This window comes from Chiloscyllium plagiosum, unplaced genomic scaffold (assembly GCF_037043375.1).
Source record: "Chiloscyllium plagiosum isolate Xiang-an unplaced genomic scaffold, Cpla_swu_hap1 HiC_scaffold_9, whole genome shotgun sequence".
Lineage (NCBI taxonomy): Eukaryota > Metazoa > Chordata > Chondrichthyes > Orectolobiformes > Hemiscylliidae > Chiloscyllium > Chiloscyllium plagiosum.
This window is the reverse complement of record NW_028270147.1, coordinates 67,440,605-67,460,081: the sequence shown is the minus strand read 5'-3', so window position 1 is coordinate 67,460,081 and position 19,477 is coordinate 67,440,605. Positions and strand designations below refer to the sequence as shown.

At 40.4% G+C, this 19,477-nt stretch overlaps 1 protein-coding gene across 1 annotated transcript in view; it reads right to left on the bottom strand.

The window, feature by feature from the left end:
* LOC122554733 (testicular spindle-associated protein SHCBP1L-like) overlaps positions 1–2,140 on the bottom strand; it is a 73,993-nt gene extending 71,853 nt beyond the window's left edge. The window contains exon 1 of the mRNA XM_043700111.2: positions 1,730–2,140. Coding sequence (XP_043556046.1) covers positions 1,730–2,017 — 288 coding nt within the window. The 5' untranslated portion in view covers positions 2,018–2,140. The remainder of the gene's footprint in view (positions 1–1,729) is intronic.
* Between the last annotated feature and the right edge of the window lie 17,337 nt (positions 2,141–19,477).

Here is a 19,477-nt window from a genome sequence, read left to right as displayed (position 1 = left end):
CTAATGCACACTGGAATCCTGAAAAAGAACATAGACATCAGTGGTATTCGTTCAGGATTCATAATTCTAATGACAGGGAATCAGATGGCCAGAGCCATACAGACTTTGGCAGTTTTCATTATATTTATCTTGATTTTTAAATGGATTTACTTTCATAGAAATATGCTCGTTTTATCCATAAGTAAATCAACTAGCACATGATAGTAGTCCAATATCCCAAACATCGTTCACCCTCCTACCCCATCAAAGAGTAGGTCAGCCCATGCCACTCAACTTCCAAACTTTCAGTGTAATCAGGAAATACAGGATGGTGGCTTCAGTTTTTTTTATGAGGTAAAGAGAGGTTAATGGGCTGAATATTGTCAGGGACAAGGAAGGGGTGAATACTTTCAGGATGAAGGAGAGGACTGAACATTGTTAAGAGTTGAGGGAAGTGGGTAAACGTTATTGGGGGTGAGGAAAGGTTGGAGCATTTTAAAATGTTGGCAATAGGTTGTGACAGCACTGTCAACGAGGGGAGAATGCAGTGTCAGGGTTGACAGCTCCATTCAAAACAATGTAATAATGAACTATTCATAGGAAAAGCAGGCACAGATGCATAGGAATTACACTTGACATTTAGCCTCCATCTGTGTTCACCCCTGAATCTGTGCTGGATCTGGTGTCAGAATATGCAAAGGCATGTGGATTGATTAAATCATAGTTAGCTTTGGACACTCGTGGTTTTGCCTCTAGTGGGGTATTTTATCTGATGTTGCAATAATTATGAAATCAACCTGACATAAGAAACAAGGTGCGGAAGGTGTGGTATTGAAGAATCCAACATTTATTACAATTAGCTATGTAGTTATGTTACATTCATAGAGATAGCATTGTCTGTCCTAAAGTCAAGTTATTAGATTACAACTGAGAGCAAGCTTCTCATAGCATCTCATGCTTCAAATGATCCCCAAGTGAGATGGCAAATGAGACCTTTATACCCTCAGATCATATACTATGCTACAGTGATGGTATCATGGACATGTCGTCTAAAGGTATTGTTGATATATTGACTGTGCTGGAATGCATCCTCTCCAATGCTGACTAGAAGATCTGGACCATAATTGCAGACAGAAAGCAAAGATAAATCCTTGTACAACTACTGGAGTTGCAAAGAATACCAGCGTGATTTGAAACATGCAGGGACGAAGTGGTAAACAAGAATGCCATCCCAGTAGAAGATGTAGGGCGACTGGAAATTTTACAGGAAGAGGGAACAAGTGTGAATTAAGGAGGGGAATGATGTGTGAAATGCCTCCATCCCATTTTTTTTACTGCAGCAATGGGGGTGCCAATACATCGTCAAATTCGTCATAACTGCTTTACAATAAAACCTCGACAAAATATGTCATAATCATTTCTACAGGTGACAGAATTTGGGTGTAATTCATATGCATTACAATAATGCTTCAGTAGGCTGGGCTAAATTGCACTATTAAGTCGTTTTAAAGCTGTCATGTGTTTAGAATAACTCGCCAAGTTTTGCAAGTTTCCAGGTTGGCGTGCACAACAAATGGGAGCCTAGAATTTAAAAAAAGTTATATTTATCCCGCCATCCCAACAGTATCATATTCTGGCCGCAGCTTTTGCTCCTCGTCTTTGGTCATTTTGGCAGCCCACTCCTTCCCTATATCTTAACGCTAATCATCAACTGCCTAGTTGCTGAATCATTTTTCCCTCCACTTTGTACCTTGCAAGAAGCTAAAATCTGATCACAGTACAGGTTCACCCTGCTCTCCGGCGTGAATTTGACAGTTGACACGTAGACCGGCGGCAGAACATTCGCTTCTTCCAATTCCTCTGAGTCTGCCGGCTTGCGCTTCATCTCCCGCTGAGCAGCTCTCACCGGCCGAGGGGACGAAGTCAGGGGTCGAACAGAGCTGTTTTCTCCAGAGCTCTTATCATCCAGCTCAATCTCCGCTGAGTGACTTACTTGGGCCTCGCAGGTGATATCCTTCTCGGAAGAGCACGACGCCATTACCGCGCTCACCCGTTGCTCCAACCGCCCACACGAGCACGCGGCGGATCCAATCTCAAGCGAAGACCATGTGCAGAGGGGAACAGTGGGGAAAGGGGGCGGGGACAGAGGTGCAACAGCGCGAGATCATCTTCTGAAACAGGCAAAACACCAATGAGGCGTTTCACCACCAACGGCCAACCGCGCGATCATATCCTTGCACCAGAACGTAGGCGCTGGTTTTCAATTGGCGCGTGCGCCGCCAGAAACGGCAGTGGGCAAAGAAGATGGTTTTTGTCTTGTTTGGAGCGGTGAATGTTCGCTGTTTGCTGCATTGCATTTTTGCTTTGCGTTTCAATTCCTTGATTTTTTTTCCTCATCGCACAGATGTTCAGTTGTCGAACGTTTATCTGCCATCCTTTGACGAGGAGATGTTCATTCAGCTGCCCTAACACACGGCAAGACAATATAACATATAACGTCTCGAGGGGAACTTTGGATGTGCGAATATTTTGTGTTCTGTTCATCTGATGGTTAATCGGCTTGCAACCATTCAATTTTAGAACAACCGTTGAATTGTGGTAGGTATTTTATTGATATGGCTGACGAGCAGTGACTGCAGTGGAACTTTCTGTTTTAAGCTATGTCAGCAGACTTTCTCATCAGAACCAAAGTAATTCTGCTGCAACTTAAACCCTTGATAAAGGAGTACTGTATACGTAGCAGGAAACATTGGACTTCACGACGACTATAAGAGAAATAGGCGATGATAGTTTTAAATAGTATTATTCAATTTATGTATTACTTACTTATTCATGTTATAATACATAGGGGTTATGAGACTTTCAAGAGTGTCGAGTGTTTTTATTTCAGATGTATGCTTCATCTTGGTCTCTGTCTTTGTTGCTTGCCTATCAATACTGAGCCAACCAATGTTAAAAATCACACACCAGGTTATAGTCCATTAGGTTTATTTGGACGTCCACGTTTTCCGAGCGCTGCCTGACGAAGGAGTAGCGCTCCGAAAGCTTATACTTCGACATCCACCTGTTGGACTATAACCTGGTGTTCTGTGATTTTTAATTTTGTCCACCCCAGTCATAACACCGGCATCTCCACGTTGAGCCAACCAATGATCAACAACCCAACATCCGACGCCTTTACTCCACTCAGTTAACTATATTCGATCTAAGGTCGTTTGAATCCAACAAGTATTAGACTCTGCATTGTAACTTTTTGCCATGTTTCTTCTCAGACACAATGGAAAGAATATTTTGATTGTAAATGTTCTGCAGACTTGGATTGCATTTTCTAATCATTTATTTACTGAAGCTTATATTACTATAGAGTTTATTAGAGTAAAAAATCCACAGTGAGGTATCTTTGTTAGTACGAAATGGACTAAATACAATTGCAAGAAATTATCTTGGTTTGGATGTTATCGAATACATATGATGGAGGTACAGAGTACAAGAGGAAGAAGACATTGGTGGGAGTTGCCTCTCGACCTCCGAACAATAGCTTGAGGGCATATAGGAAATGCAGGAGATTAATCATGAGTGACTTTAGTCTTTATATAGATGAGGAAAAATAAATTGGCAAAGGTAGCCATACAGAATAATTCAGAGCGTATTTGGGACATTTATTGGACAATAAATTGACAGTAAATCAGGTCATGTGTAATCAAGCAGGGTTATCAAATTTTCACACAGTAAAAGATTTGCTAGGAAACAATATCCATGATTTTAGCATTCAGTTTGAGAGTGAGAACAGTGCTACATTTAAATAATGGTAATTATGTAGGGATAAGTGTGAGGAAGAAAGATTTCAGGAAAGTGATAAAGTGACCATGGCTAATCAAGGAAATTTATGAATATATCAAAATGAAAGAAAAAAATTATACAGTGTGCTAAAGGTTAGCGGTAAACCAGAGAATCAAGAAAGTGCTTCTAAAACACAACAAAAAATGACCAAATTGAAATAGAGGGGGAAAATAAATGTGGGCAAACTGACTAGTCATGTAAAAAACAGATAGTAAGAGCTTCTTTAAATATATATTAAAAAGTAATAGGCTAAAATATATATATATTTAGAGAGCAAGGCTGGAAATAATAATGGGGGAGTAATGGAGTGGCAGAAAAGTAAATAAATACTTTACACCAGTCTTAATGATAGAGGATGTTAATAGCAATCAAAAAATGCTAAATAATCAAGGTGCTATAGGCAGGACGTAATAAGCACAATAACTATCACTAGAGAAAACGTACAAGGAAAGCTAACAGAACAAAATGCCAATAAGTCCCCTGGACCTCGAGTTGCATCTTAGGAATTTAAAGGAAGTTGCTACAGAGATAGTGGATGTATTCCAAGAAGCTGTAGATTCTGGAAAAGTCCCAAAAAATTGGGAAGCTTTCAATGTAATGCCCTTATTCAAAAAGGGAGGGAGATTAGACTAGAAAAAAGTATAGAGGTTAGTAAGGAGAAGGTATTATCAATTCTAGAAGGAGTGAAAGTAGACAAGTCCCTTGGGCCGGATGGGATTTATCCAATGATTCTCTGGGAAGCTAGGGAGGAGATAGCAGAGCCTTTGGCTTTGATATTTGAGTCGTGATTGTCTACAGGTTTAGTACCTGAGAACTGGAGGATTGCAAATGTTGTGCCCTTGTTCAAGAAGGACAGCAGAGATGACCCACGTAATTATAGACCAATGAAACCAATTATATAAGATAATCAGAGGGTTAGATAGGGTGGACAGGGAGAGTCTTTTTCCAAGTATGGTGACGGCGAGCACAAGGGGGCATAGCTTTAAACTGAGGGGTGATAGATATAGGACAGATGTCAGAGGTAGTTTCTTTACTCAGAGAGTAGTAAGGGTATGGAATGCTTTGCTGTAACGGTAGTAGATTCGCCAACTTTAAGTACATTTAAGTTGTCATTGGACAAGCATATGGACGTACATGGAATAGTGTGGGTTAGATGGGCTTCGGATTGGTGTGACAGGTCGGCGCAACATCGAGGGCCGAAAGGCCTGTACTGCTGTGTAATGTTCTATGTTCAATAAATAAATAACTATACAATAGGCCAGTTAGCTCAACATCTGTAATTAGGAAAATGTTAGAATCTATTATAAACGGTATAATGATAGAGTATTTAGAAATACATAATAAAAGCAAAAGTTAACATGACTTCATAAAAGGGGAAATCAGGTCTGACAAACTTATTACATCTTTTTAAGGAGGTAACAGTTGATATAAGGGAACCAGTAGATATAAGATAGGTGCCCATGGTTATTGCCTCTATACAAACCAAATCTTTCTGAGAAACACTTCAGACAAGCAGGAAGACTATATTATTGACTTAGTAGCAGATGAGGGACACAATTTCAAAACAGTTGTAACAGGATCTGCAAGTGCTTGACACTACAACAACTATTTCAGGCTATTACAAGGTCAGCAAACAATTCAAATCTTGTGCGAGATGTGAATTTTCTTTTCCATCAAAACATTGTCTGACATTTTATGGCATCTGAAAGTTATGTTCTATGAGAGAGGATTAAGATACAATAAGTCCAAGTATTCTGAGGAACCCAAAGTGCAGCACAAAATTCTCCCCAGCTGCATGTGAAGAAAGAAAGAACGACCAAGGAGCAAAGTCGGTAACTGCAGAGGTTACAGCTTGCAGTCTTCAGTCAGATAATACAATTTGACACACCACATGGACACCATCACAAAAGTTGAAGCATTTATCTCCATCCAAATAATATGCTTCAAAAAGAATGACCAATATGCCATATATGCCAAGATTAATACCAGCCATGCAAATATCAGCCCTTTATGCATCTTACACAAAATGCCCGAATGTAGTCCAGTGAAGTACACACATGAGCTATCTGCTTATAACAGGCCTGAAATCCCATGCATTATCTATCTTAAATGTCAATATGTCCCTTTGATGGACATCTCAAACATTTCTTATTGTTGATTTAGTGAACCTTCTATCTCTGGTCAACCAATACGCATAGATCTACATATCAAGATGTTCAACGGAGCCAGTGTATTAATTGCAACACCAAAGATTCTAGATCTCAATACTGAATTTATCTAAGTTCTAACTAACATCAGACTAGACCAGTTTGATTCTGTCTGTAATTTCTGAAGGATGATGTCAAACCCAACACCAGCTATACTTATACACATAGTATTTACATTCAGGTAAGCCCATCTTGTGTTGAATTTCATGCTACTAAATGACATGATTCGTAAAGTTAAGCACTGCCATCTTTGAAGAAAGATGGCAGTCTCCATATGTTTGGATCCAAGGTGACTGAACATTGCACTAAAATGATGACTTCATAAGATTTGTATTCTGGAAGAACATAATCCTAAATTTTTAGGCACAACATTTTTCTAACCTTAGTGCCTAAAATGGAGTTTGGTCCATAAATCTTTCATCAAGGTCTGGCCCTTTTCGGAACCTCTTTTAGTTCGTACCATTTTGTAAGATTGCCATTTGAATTGTCGGTTAGTGAAGATGTGTTCCAACAACATATGGATCGTATTATGGAGAAGCTCATGGGTCCTTTCTGTTTTTAGATGACTTTGCAGTTCTCAGGGAAACTAAATATGGTCACGACACAAACCTTCATTAGTGGCAAGAAAACATTCTCATTTTCAACAGCAAAAAATATCAAATCAACTTGAGTCGAGTCAACTTCTCTGGGTCCGTATATTTTTCAAACGGTATTAGATCTGATCTTAGCAAAACTGGTGTACAAAAGATGTCTATACCACATAACAAACATGACTTACAAAGGTGTCTTGGTTTCAACTTCTGTCTGAATATTCTGAGTCTTTTGCATCAGCATTTACTGTGGAAAAGGACATAGAAGATATAGAATGTAGTGAACTGGATGGTGATATCTTTAAAAATGTCCATATCACAGAGGAGGAAATGCTGAATGTCTTGAAACGCACAAAAGTGCATAAATCCCCAGGACCTGATCAGGTGTACCTTAGAACTCTGTGGCAAACTAGAGAAGGGATTGCTGGGCCTCTTACTCAGATATTTGTATCATCGATAGTCACAGGTGAGGTGCCGGAAGACTGGAGGTTGGCAACGCGGTGCCACTGTTTAAGAAGGGTGGTAAGGACAAGCAAGGGAACTATAGACCAGTGAGCCTGACGTCTGTGGTGGGCAAGTTGTTGGATGGAATCTTGAGGGACAGGATGTACATGTATTTGGAAAGGCAAGGGCTGATTAGGGATTGTCAACATGGCTTTATCCGTGGGAAGTCATGTCTCACACATTTAATTAAGTTTTTTGAAGAAGTAACAAAGAGGATTGATGAGGGCAGATTGGTAGATGTGATCTATATGGACTTCAGTAAGGCATTCGACAAGGTTCCCCATGGGAGACTGGTGAGCAAGGTTAGATCTCACAGAATACAGAGGAAACTCGCCATTTGGATACCGAACTGGCTCAAAGGTAGAAGACAGAGGGTGGTGGTGGAGGGATGCTTTTCAGACAGGTCTGTGACGAGCAGTGTGTCACAAGGATTGGTGCTCGGTTCTCTGCTTTTAATCATTTATATAAATGATTTGGATGTGAGCATAAGAGGTATAGTTAATAAGTTTGCAGATGACACCAAAATGGGAGTTCTAGTGGACAGAGAAGAAGGTTACCTCAGATTACAACGGGATCTTGATTAGATGCACCAATAAGCAGATGGAATTTAATTCGGATAAATGTGAGGTGCTGCATTTTGGGAAAGCAAATCTTAGCAGGACTTATACACTTAATGGTAAGGTCCTAAGAAGTGTTGCTGAACAAAAAGACCTTGGAGTGCAGGTTCTTAGCTCCTTGAAAATGGAATCGCAGGTAGATAGGATAGTGAAGAAGGTGTTTAGTATGCTTTCTTTTATTGGTCAAAGTATTGAGTATAGGAGTTGGGAGGTCATGTTGCAGCTGTACAGGACTTTGGTTAGGCCACTGTTGGAATATTGTGTGCAATTCTGGTCTCCCTATCAGAAAGATGTTGTGAAACTTTAAAGGGTCCAGAAAAGATTTACAAGGATGTTGCCAGGGTTGATGGGTTTGAGCTATAGAGAGAGGTTGAATAGGCTAGGGCTGTTTTCCCTGGAGCGTCGGAGGCAAAGGGGTGACCTTACAGAAGCTTATAATATCATGAGGGGCATGGTTAGGATAAATAGACAAAGTCTTTTCCCTGGGGTGGGGAAGTCCAGAAGAGGGCATAGGTTTAGGGTGAGCATTGAAAGATATAATAGAGACCTATGAGGCAACGTTTTCACTCAGAGGACGGAATGTGTATGGAATGAGCTGCCAGAGGAAGTGGTGGAGGCTAGTACAATTGCAACATTTAAAAGGCATCTGGATGGGTATATGAATAGAAAGGGTTTGGAGGGATAGGTGCTGGCAGGTGGGACTAGATTGGTTTGGGATATCTGGTCTGTATGGACGAGTTGGACCGAACAGTCTGTTTCTGTGCTGAACATCTCTATGACTCTAATTGAAATGTATTTCCTTTTCGAAATTTACCTTGAAATGCTCCACACATAAGAAGGAAGATCACCGATGTATTTTTCAGTCTCAAAAATAATTTATCTACCAGCAAAAGCATTCTTGAATAATATGATCCCTATGAGCTTATCACCTAAAGGGGTAAAAGGACAACAAAGAGTTTTGATAACCCCAAATTATGTATGTACAGCTCGAACATTTGAACGTGTAATTGAGTCATAGAGATGTACATATCGTCTATGCCAACCAGATATCCTAAATTAATCTAGTCCCATTTGCCAGCACTTTACACATATCTCTCTCAGATCTTCCTGTTCATATACCCATCCAGATGCCTTTTAAATGTTGTAATTGTACCAGCCTTCACCACTTCCTCTGGCAGCTCATTCCATACACGCACCACACTTTGCATGAAAAAGTTACCCCTTAGGTCCCTTTTAAATCTTTCCCTTCTCACCTTAAACCTATACCCTCTAGTTCTGGACTCTCCCAACATATTTACCTATTTACCCTATCCATTCCCCTCATTATTTTATAAAGCTCTATGAGTTCACCTCTCAGCCTCCGACACTACAGGGAAAACAACCCCAGCCTATTCAGCCTCTCTCTATTCAAACCCTCCAACCCTGGTAACATCCTTGGAAATCTTGTCTGAGTAGATTTGATTGGATAATATCCTTGTGAATATGGAACAATTTGATTAATATATTCATGAACATGTAAAATTTGATTGGACATTATCATGTATACAGATTTGAATTTGATTGGATAACTTAATTATGGGTACTAAATGTAATTTAGAGCAGAACGTGTACTATTGAATAGACGTGAGAGCATGTAACCTTTTTAAAGGCAAACTATTATCTGTAAAATTAGTATAAAATCATTGTTTTGTAAAAAAATCAGATAGTTGGATGCTATTTTTGAAGGATACATATCCCATGCATGCATGAATAATTGCTTAAACACACCTAAGTTTTGTTTGGACGTTAAGGGATCAAAGGGTTAAAATTTTTCCTATTCAGTGGCATAGCCAGAAGGGTTCCCCAGATCTCTGTGAAAACAACCATCAATCTAGTGAATATTTTCTACTTTTCCTCACAGATTGTTGCACTTGCTGAAATGGAAGTTCAGTGGGTAGACTCTAATCTTAGACCCAAGACCCTGCTTGATTTTGGAAGCGAGGTAAAAGCCAAATCAGGTAAGCCCCAGGTGCAATGGTACTAGGTTAAAAGCCAACAGATTAGTATATTTAAAGCAATTCGAGAAATCCAAGTTGCATTAGGAAGATTTGGGCATGCAGGTGCAGTCTAATTTAATTCAGGGACTAAGTTTAAATGAATTCCAGAGGAGGAAAAGACTTCTCAAATTATAATTTAGCGTAGAGCAAGTGAATGAAATAAGTTCGGGACATAGGCATCCTTGTTTGGGAGGGTCCCTAGAATATGGTTTTGATATGAAATACCTTACAATAAGTTAAAGACAGTTGATAATGCAGAACTTGAGGGTTTTTTTATGTATTTTGTGGGATGTGAGTGTACCTGGCTGGCAAGCATTTATTGCCCGTAGCTACTTGCCCTGAAAAGGTAGTGATGAGCTGCCTTCTTGTACTGTTGCAGTCCAGGGGATGTATGTAGACCCACAACGTCCTTGAGAAGCGAATTTCAGAATTTTGACCCAATGACAATGAAGGAATGTTGATATATTTTCCGGCTAGGAATATGAGAAGCTTGGTGGGGAACTTGCACGTGATAGTGTTCCCATATATCTGTTGCCTTTATTCTTCTAGGTGGTTATGTGATTGGAAGGTGTGAGAAAGTATGATGATATAAGTTGTATAGTGTCATGTTTCTCAGGCGCCAACCAAAAACAAAAACAAACCAAAAACAAAGAATATAAAGGCAAAAAGAAAAGTTATGAAAAAGTATTCAACCTTACAATCCTTCTTGTTAGGTGCATCACCATAGGCCATGGGCCTGGTGGCGAGGTACGAGTCCCCTTCAAAAAGAGTCCCATTGCGCCGCTGCTGGTGGAATGAAAGTCACCAGTGTTTGGTGCCATCTCGCCTCCCAAAGCCCGTGCCATTGTGAGTCCACACAGGATCTCTCCGATGCAGAAACCGCTGATTCCACTGGGTATTGCATCGATCTTAAATCGACCTCACTGTCGTCATTAGTTCACTTCGGTCTGCCCTCGATGATGCAGCTGCTGCCGATGCCGCTGGGCCTCGTACTGGGCCCAAACATGCCTCCGTCACTGTCTCCATGAATCTGTGCTAGACACAGTTGCTGCTGGGAACCTAAACTCACCTCCGCCACAGCAGTCCTGAGTCGGTGCTAGGACCACCTTGCTGATGCAGAAACCACCAGGAACCCAAACTCTCCTCTGATGCTGCTGGGTTCACTTGCCGCCACCAATGCTATCCCCAGCACCGAGCTCTTCAACAAGAGTTGTGTAAAACAAAAGAGAAAGAAAATAAATAAAAAATGAAACCAGACAGAGCCGATGATCCCCAGGCTCACAGGCCCGACTCCACTGCCATCTTACCGAAAGTACAAGTTGCAAATAGTACTGAACATTGTGCAATTGTCAGTGAGCATCTCCACCTCTGCTTTAAGAATCGTGGAAGCCCCACAGCGTGGAAACATACCATTCAGCCTAACAAGTCAACAGGATCCCACCAAGACTGACCCCACTCCACCCCACCATATCCCTGTAACTCTGCATTTTCCATGGCTAATTCACCTATCCTGCATATCTTTGGACTATAGAAGGAAACCAGAGCATCCTGGGGAAATCCCCCAGACATGAGATGAATGTCCAAACTCCACACAGACATTGAAATCAGACGCTGATACCTTGTGTTGTGAGAAAGCAGTGCTAACCACTGAGTCACCATGCCACCCTGTAGTCATTTTTCAAGTCATCTGGCATGAGGGAAGGTCTGAAGCAGCTGAAGATGTTTGCGCTAGATGTCCCGCAGCTGAGGAATGGGATCAGTTGAAATAACATAAATAGGAACCTGATTGATAAAATTAAAATAAAAGTTTGGCCACCTGATGACCCACTACAACAATCTAAGGATTGTTGGAAAAGGCAGCAAGTGATAAAGCTAATCAGGCTACAATTATTATACCAAACCTGTTTCTCCAACAAATTGAAACCAGAATCAGATGCTAGAAGCACACAATAAGAAAATGTAGTACTTTCGAAAAATGGACATATCAAGTGAGTAAACAATGATGTGTGTGATGAATGGCAGGCAGGTGACTGTGTTGATACCGTAAGCCAGGAGCCACTTCAGAGTGCAAATACGATGCCCGTGTAAATGCATCCAGAAGAATGACAAATGGTAATCCACCGTGTGGGCACTGATGGAAGATGTGGGAGAAATGAATGGTGGTGTCTACAAGGAGATAAGTTGGCACTCTTAGCAGAACTTGGGTCTCTAATACAAACCTTTAAAACTAGCCAGAATTTCAGTTCTGAGGAAGGGTCATTGGACTTAAAATGTTAACTGTATTTTCTTTTCACAGATGCCACCAGACACACTGAGTTTCTCCAGCAATTTCTGTTTTTGTATGTTTCAGATCATTAGCATCCACAGTCCTTCATTTTACTTTCCTACCTATCTACACCATCCATTCCTTCATCTAAATGGAGGTGAAGGCTTAGTGGACTAGAGACCCAGGTAATATTCTGAGGATGTGAGTTCAAATCCCACTGTGCCAATGGTGAAATTTGAATTCAATAAACATTTGGAATTAAGAGTCTAATATCTATCATGAATCTATTGTCAGAAAAATCCATCTGGTTCACAGCAGAAACTTCCTTGCCTGGTCTGGTCTATATGTGACTCCAGCAATGTGGTTAATTCTTAATTGCCCTCTGGGCAATTAGAGATGGGCAGTAAATACTGATCTCGCTAGTGATGCCCACATCTGTTGAATAATAATTTCTATAAATTATAAACAGTTGTGTTCCCAGCACCGATCTTTCCCTAATGCCTTCAGTCTTGGATAATTTGCTTTTTTTCCCTGAAGTGGCTTGAATTTGTGCTGACCATAATTCATCAGATCAGCTATGTCATCAATTTGTAAGCCAGATGGAATTTCTTGTATTCTTAATTGGATTTAGTAATCTGCTGTATATACCTAAGGTAGTCTTTCAACAGACTTGTAGCAGACATCAAATTTAGATCCTGTATTTTTACTAATATTTGTTGTAGTCTAGTTGATGCACTTACTTGGTTTGCGCCAAGCTGTTTCCAGTGGTTTGTGATTCATTTCCACAGTGAACTGCTTACTAAACAGATATACAGTGCTGATCCCAGAATCTGAACGCCCTATTGTTCGAAATAATTGGAATCTGAACAATTATTTCGAGAAAATTTTGCCCTAAAATCCGAACACATTTTCAGAATCCGAACACCACGTACCATTCAGGTCGCACTTTGTTTGTTCAGTTCGTCCTGGGAAGTAGTCGTGAAAGCATCTCTCGTGTGTCCATCATTAGTTTACCTTGTATTTTCACCTTGATTTGTGCTGGGTTTTTTTAATTATCACCCTAGTGCATTCACCATGGCACCCAAGAGGAGCAGTGAAACAAATAAGAGTAAGAGGAAATCCATGAGTACGACAATTGAGTTGAAGAAAGAACTTATCACTAAGCATGAGAGCGGTACGCGTGTGTCTGATCTCGCTGCCATGTTTGAGAATCGTGTGTACAATTCTGAAAAATAAAGAAGTGATAAAAGCAGCTGATGTGCAGATGACACCAAAATTGGAGGTGTAGTGGACAGGGAAGAGGGTTACCTCAGATTACAACAGGATCTGGACAAGATGGGCCAATGGGCTGAGAAGTGGCAGATGGAGTTTAATTCAGTGTTGCTGAACAAAGAGACCTTGGAGTGCAGGTTCATAGCTCATTGAAAGTGGAGTCGCAGGTAGATAGGATAGTGAAGAAGGTGTTTGGTATGCTTTCCTTTATTGGTCAGAGTATTGAATACAGGAGTTGGGAGGTCATGTTGCTGCTGTACAGGACATTGTTTAGGCCACAGTTGGAATATTGTGTGCAATTCTGGTCTCCTTCCTATCGGAAAGATGTTGTGAAACTTGAAAGGGTTCAGAAAAGATTTACAAGGATGTTGCCAGGATTGGAGGATTTGAGCTATAGGGAGAGGTTGGAATAGGCTGGGGCTGTTTTCCCTGGAGCGTCGGATGCTAAGGGGTGACCTTATAGAGGTTTACAAAATTATGAGGGGCATGGATAGGATAAATAGACAAAGTCTTTTCCCTGGGGTCAGGGAGTCCAGAACTAGAGGGCATAGGTTTAGGGTGAGAGAGGAAAGATATAAAAGGGACCTAAGGGGCAACTTTTTCATGCAGAGGGTGGTACGTATATGGAATGAGCTGCCAGAGGAAGTGGTGGAGGCTGGTACAAATGCAACATTTAAGAGGCATTTGGATGGGTATATGAATAGGAAGGGTTTGGAGGGATATGGGCCGGGTGCTGGCAGGTGGGACTAGACTGGGTTGGGATGTCTGGTCGGCATGGACGGGTTGGACAGAAGGGCCTGTTTCCATGCTGTACATCTCTATGACTCGATGTGCAAAAGGTATTACGACTCTGACCTCTAAGAGATTGAAGTTTATAGAAGAGGTGGAAAAACTCCTCTTAGTGTGGATAAACGAAAAACAATTGGTTGGTGATCCCATCTCTGAGGGCATAATTTGAGAGAAAGCCAGGCTCCTGTATGCTGACCTTAAAAAAGACATGCCTGGAAGTAATGCTGATAGTGATGAGTTTAAGGCTAGTAGGAGGTGGTTTGGAAACTTTAAGAAAAGAAATGGGATCCACAGTGTTGTTATGCATGGAGAGGCTGCTAGTTCGAATTTGAATGCAGCGGCAAAGTTTGTGAAGAGATTTAGTGAGTTTGTGAACATTGAGGTGTTCAATTGTGATGAGACAGGCCTCTTCTGGAAAAAGATGCAAGGAGGACCTATATAGCTAAGGAAGAGAAGTCTTTACCATGCCATAAGCCAATGAAAGACAGACTTACTCGCTTGTGTGGTAATGCTAGTGGAGACTGCAAGATAAAGCCTTTGCTTGTGTACCACTCAGAGAATCCACGTGTGTTCAAAAAGAACAATGTTATGAAGAGCAAGCTTAATGTTATGTGGAGGGCAAACATGAAAGCATGGGTTACCAGGCAGTTCTTTACTGAGTGGATTCATGAGGAGTTTGCCCCTTCTGTGAAGGCTTATCTTGAGGAAAAGAATCTACCTCTGAATGCTCATTTTGTGATGGGCAACGCTCCTGCTCATCCTCCAGGCTTGGAAGAAGATTTGGTGGGCGAATATAGCTTCATCAAGGTAAAGTTCTTGCCCCCCAATACCACTCCTCTCATCCAGCCCATGGACCAGCAAGTTATCTCAAATTTCAAAAAACTGTACACCAAGGCTATGTTCCAGAGATGCTTTGAGGTGACAAACAAGACCGAACTGACCCTCAGAGAGTTTTGGAAAGATCATTATAATATCCTCCATTGCTTAAGGAATCATAGACAAAGCATGGAGGGAAATGTCTCTGAGGACAATGAACTCTTGCTGGAAGAAATTCTGGCCTGAATGAGTTGCAGGGAGAGACTTTGAAGGCTTTGAAGAACCGTCTGTTGTGCCTGTTATTGTGTCTCTGGGCAAGTCCATGGGCTTGGAGTGAGTGAAGAGGATGTGGAGGAGTTAGTGGAGGATCACAAGAATGAACACATCACAGAAGAACTTCAGCACTTCCACAAGATGCAGCAAGAAGTGGCAGAGGAAATTTCTTAAGAGGAGGAAGAGGAAGCTAGTGGAAACATTTCCAGTGCTGAAATTAAGGAACTGTGCTTCCTGTGGTCTAAAACACAGGCCATTGTTAAAAGTGGCATCCTAACAAGGCAGTGGTCAACAGGAGCATAAACATGTTCAATGACAATGCGATTGACCACTTCAGAAAAATTCAGAAAAGTCGCCAACACCAGACAATTTTGGAAAGGTGGTTCTCTAAAGAAAGCCAGTCCAGTGAGCCTTAGCCTTCCACAAGTGGTCTTAGTGTTACGAGAGTGAAGAGACAAAGAGAGCAAACAGCAGAAGCACAGTTACCTGATGTTATTATGGAAGGTAACTCACCTTCCAAGCAGTAAACCCTCTCCCTCCTTCCTCCTCTCCAGCTTCCACATGCACCATTAACACTCCTCACTAACGTAAATGAAGTTATTTTCATGTTAGTACATTTATTTCTTGTTTTTATTATTATTACTTGATATTTAGGGCATTTAATCATCTTATTTTACCTTAACCATGTGTATTTGCAGTTAAAAGTGTCTTGAAAATATTTATTTTTTGCGTCCAGAAACGGATTAATTCACTTTCCATTATTTCTTATGGGGAAAATAGTTTCAGAATCTGAACTTTTCGCACTCGGAACAGCCTCCTGGAACGAATTAAAGTCGGATTCCAAGGCACCACTGTATATGGAATCTTGATACCATTACTACAGTAAGTGTTTCTCATTGTAGGTTAAAATAATTGAATTTGCTTGCGAGAGATATTTGGATGCAATTGGTTTGCTTCTGATACTTTCAGATATATTCACTTCCAGGATTGTCTTCTTCCTTAGATGGTAGTGCTGTAGGAATAAGCCTCTACTGACAGTGCTTGTTTGAGTTACTGGAGCACATGCTGATGGTCCTCCTACCATAAATACAGAATGTTTTTTCCTTAAGAGCTCTCTTAGTAATAGTGCTTCATTGAAAGTTTATTATGTATGGTGTTCACTAAAAATTGGAGAAAGATCAGTATGTCTTCTTTCTCTTGGGGGATTAGCATGTGTTGTATATCTTCCTTTGACCTGAATTCCTTGAGCCAAAAACAGTTGATCTGTCCTACATTCACATGGAGCTTCCTGCTGTTGAAGGCAAGTTCTTCATGATAAACTGGCTCCATTAGTGGTAGCTTTTGGCTGTGCTCGTCTTTGGTTTTGTCCATCAAAGCAATATTATTCATATGCACGCATGCTGGAATAATTTCTAGAATTCTGTTCTAGAATTGTCAAATAGACCAAAAGGAAGTGTCTGGAGGCAATATCTTCCAAATTGTGTTCTTGAGATTTTTTTGCTATGTGAATCAACCAATATCCATGCTTGGCATAGTTCTTCTGAATTTAGAATTCAGTTCTTCTTTTGTCCCAATTTTGTGTTAGTATCTCTTTGCAGCTTGAACATCTTAGATCCACACATACCTCAATTGTGTCACCTTTCCTTACCATTCACGTCAATAAACTGCACTTGTCTGCGTGTTGATGTCAATTACAGATAATGACATTTCATTCTATATTCTCCAGTTTGCTATTCTCTGTGAATAATGCACTTTCTGGGAGGGATGATTGGCAGAATTGTGTTTTCTCTGCATGCAATACAGCATCACCTTTGAAATTTCCTCCGGCATAAATTCTGTCGTTATATTTGTTTGTCTCATTTAGCTCAATATAATGCAAGTATTCTTGATGTGTTCTGCTGTGATTGGTATCAAGGTGATTTCACACATGGTCGAAATATTGAATTCCGTTCAGAATGGTGGTCCTGCTAATATCGGTCCATATGTGTCGACCAGATGGCATACCTGTGATTTCCATGAAGTATTGCCATATCTTCGTTTTATTGTAAATGTGCCAATGCAGGGGATAGGAAGCCCCTAGATGTACTTTATTTCGATTTTTGAGAAGCATTTAATAAGTTTCTACGTCAAATGTTATTCTGGAAAATAAAATCCCCTGGTGTATAGAATAGATTTTGCAATGGATAGAAGTTGGTTAGCTGATAAAAAACAGAATGTACATATTGAGTCTCTGTCTGATTGGCAAGATATGGTGAATGTAATCCAGCAAAGGTCTGTGCTGGGGTCTCAAACATGTTTATTTTACATCAGTAACGTAGATGTGGGGAGCAATGACATGGTAGCTAAATTTACTTTTAAAACGCGTCAAAAGTATGTTGTAAAGAAGGAAAACAATTTGCAAACTGATATGGATGGATTGAATAAGTGGGCAGATATCTGGCAGATGGAATACAAAGTGGGAAAGTGTGCAGTTTAGCAGGTAAAAAACAAAAATAGTACATTAAATAGTGAATAATTGCTGAATTTTGACGTGCAGAGATATCTAGGTGTTCTATGGCATGACTAGCAAATACCTAGTATGCAAATACAGCATATAATCAAGAAGGCTAATAAGATGTTATACTTTATTACAAGTAGAATTGAACATAAAAGTAATGTTTTGGAAGTGCCAAGTAAGAAAGCAATGATTGGTTAGATCACATCTCAAATACTGTGTATAATATTTGAAGGATGAATTGCATTGAAGGTGATTCAGAGATGTTTACTAGATTGACACGTGGTGATGTGATCCGATCTGATGGCACCACTGAACAAGTTTATTTTGGAGTTAGTTACAGTCTCTGAACGTACACACACAAGCTTACAAATTTTCTTTAACAATAGAACCTAAGCTTATTACACAAAAACCAAATCTAATACATGTATAGTTTCAAAAAATTTTCACATAAACACAATAATATTTTATTCTGCTATTCCCCAACAATATCCTTTATAGATACCCATTCTCAGAGATATATCATTCGTACCTCAAATCTTTAATTTCTTACCGAACTTGGAGATTGGAGGCTTCATAATTTCTGTCATCTTTAGGAATTGTGTCAATATTGTGATTTTTTTTCTCAGAGAGATTTCTATACAGACAAATCTACAGCTTTGACTCTGTGCAACCACTTGTTTCCAAATGCTATCATTTTTATCACTAGCTTGTCTGATTCTGCAACGGCTAAATATAAAAAGCATCACTTCATTCTTTGTTTAAAAATGTAAATTGAAACAGGACACTTACTATCATAGTAATCTTACTATCTAATTCACACTAGGGAATTTGATAGCCTTTCTGATGTTCTGTATCTTTTGTAAATATTTCATAGTAGAATGATTACAAAGCTACTCTGCATGGAGGTTCAGAGATACAATTGGTGTTCTTCTTTTGACTTCTTTAATCATATTATCTGTGCTATTTCCAATTGTCACTCAATATTTTTGTTATATATAAATGGAATTGGCTGTGCGCTGGCCCTTTGTGAGTCAGGTGACCTGAAGGCAGGAGCTAGGGGAGGCAGTTTAAACTCGACTGTGAAACTGAGGCGGTGCTCAATGAGGTATTTCCCAATTACTTTTACCCTCCATCTACCTTGTGTTCTACTTGTGGTTCTAGTGAAGCACAAACATAATAACTGGTGACAAGATTGGGATCCGGCCCACAGCCCATGTGCGAATGCTGTTTTTATTTTTGTTGGTAGGAAGGATGTTGCCTGGACTTTAAAAATAGCACAGGATGGAGGAGGTAACGTCAAGGGGAGCAGTTGCAAGAGATTTGGGCTATGGTCAATGCCAGGAAAAAACTGTATGCACTGGGAGGGCAGATTAAGAGCAACGGTCGTGAGAGGCCTCTGGGCACAACTGACAGCTGAAGAGGGAAGTACTCACCTGAGAGTTTACCAAAAACTATCGAGACGTGGGTTGTGATTGACCTCAGGGAAGAACAGTGTGCTAGCACAGTTGGTGAGGGAGGGGCGGGTGTGGAGAACGTTCATCGAGGTGATACGGACTGAAAGAATACTAGACTCGAATGGCAGGTAATAAAATGACAGGTCAATTTGAAGTAATGGGACCATTTGATGAAGAGCCAGAAAGTTGGATTCTGTACATTCAACATATTAATGCCTACTGAAAGGCGAACAAAATGGCTGAGGACATATGGTCCCGGTTTTCTCGAGTACCAATGGGACCAAGATCTTTGCAGTTCTAAAGAGTCTGTTGTACCCAGAGAAATCCATGAAGAAGA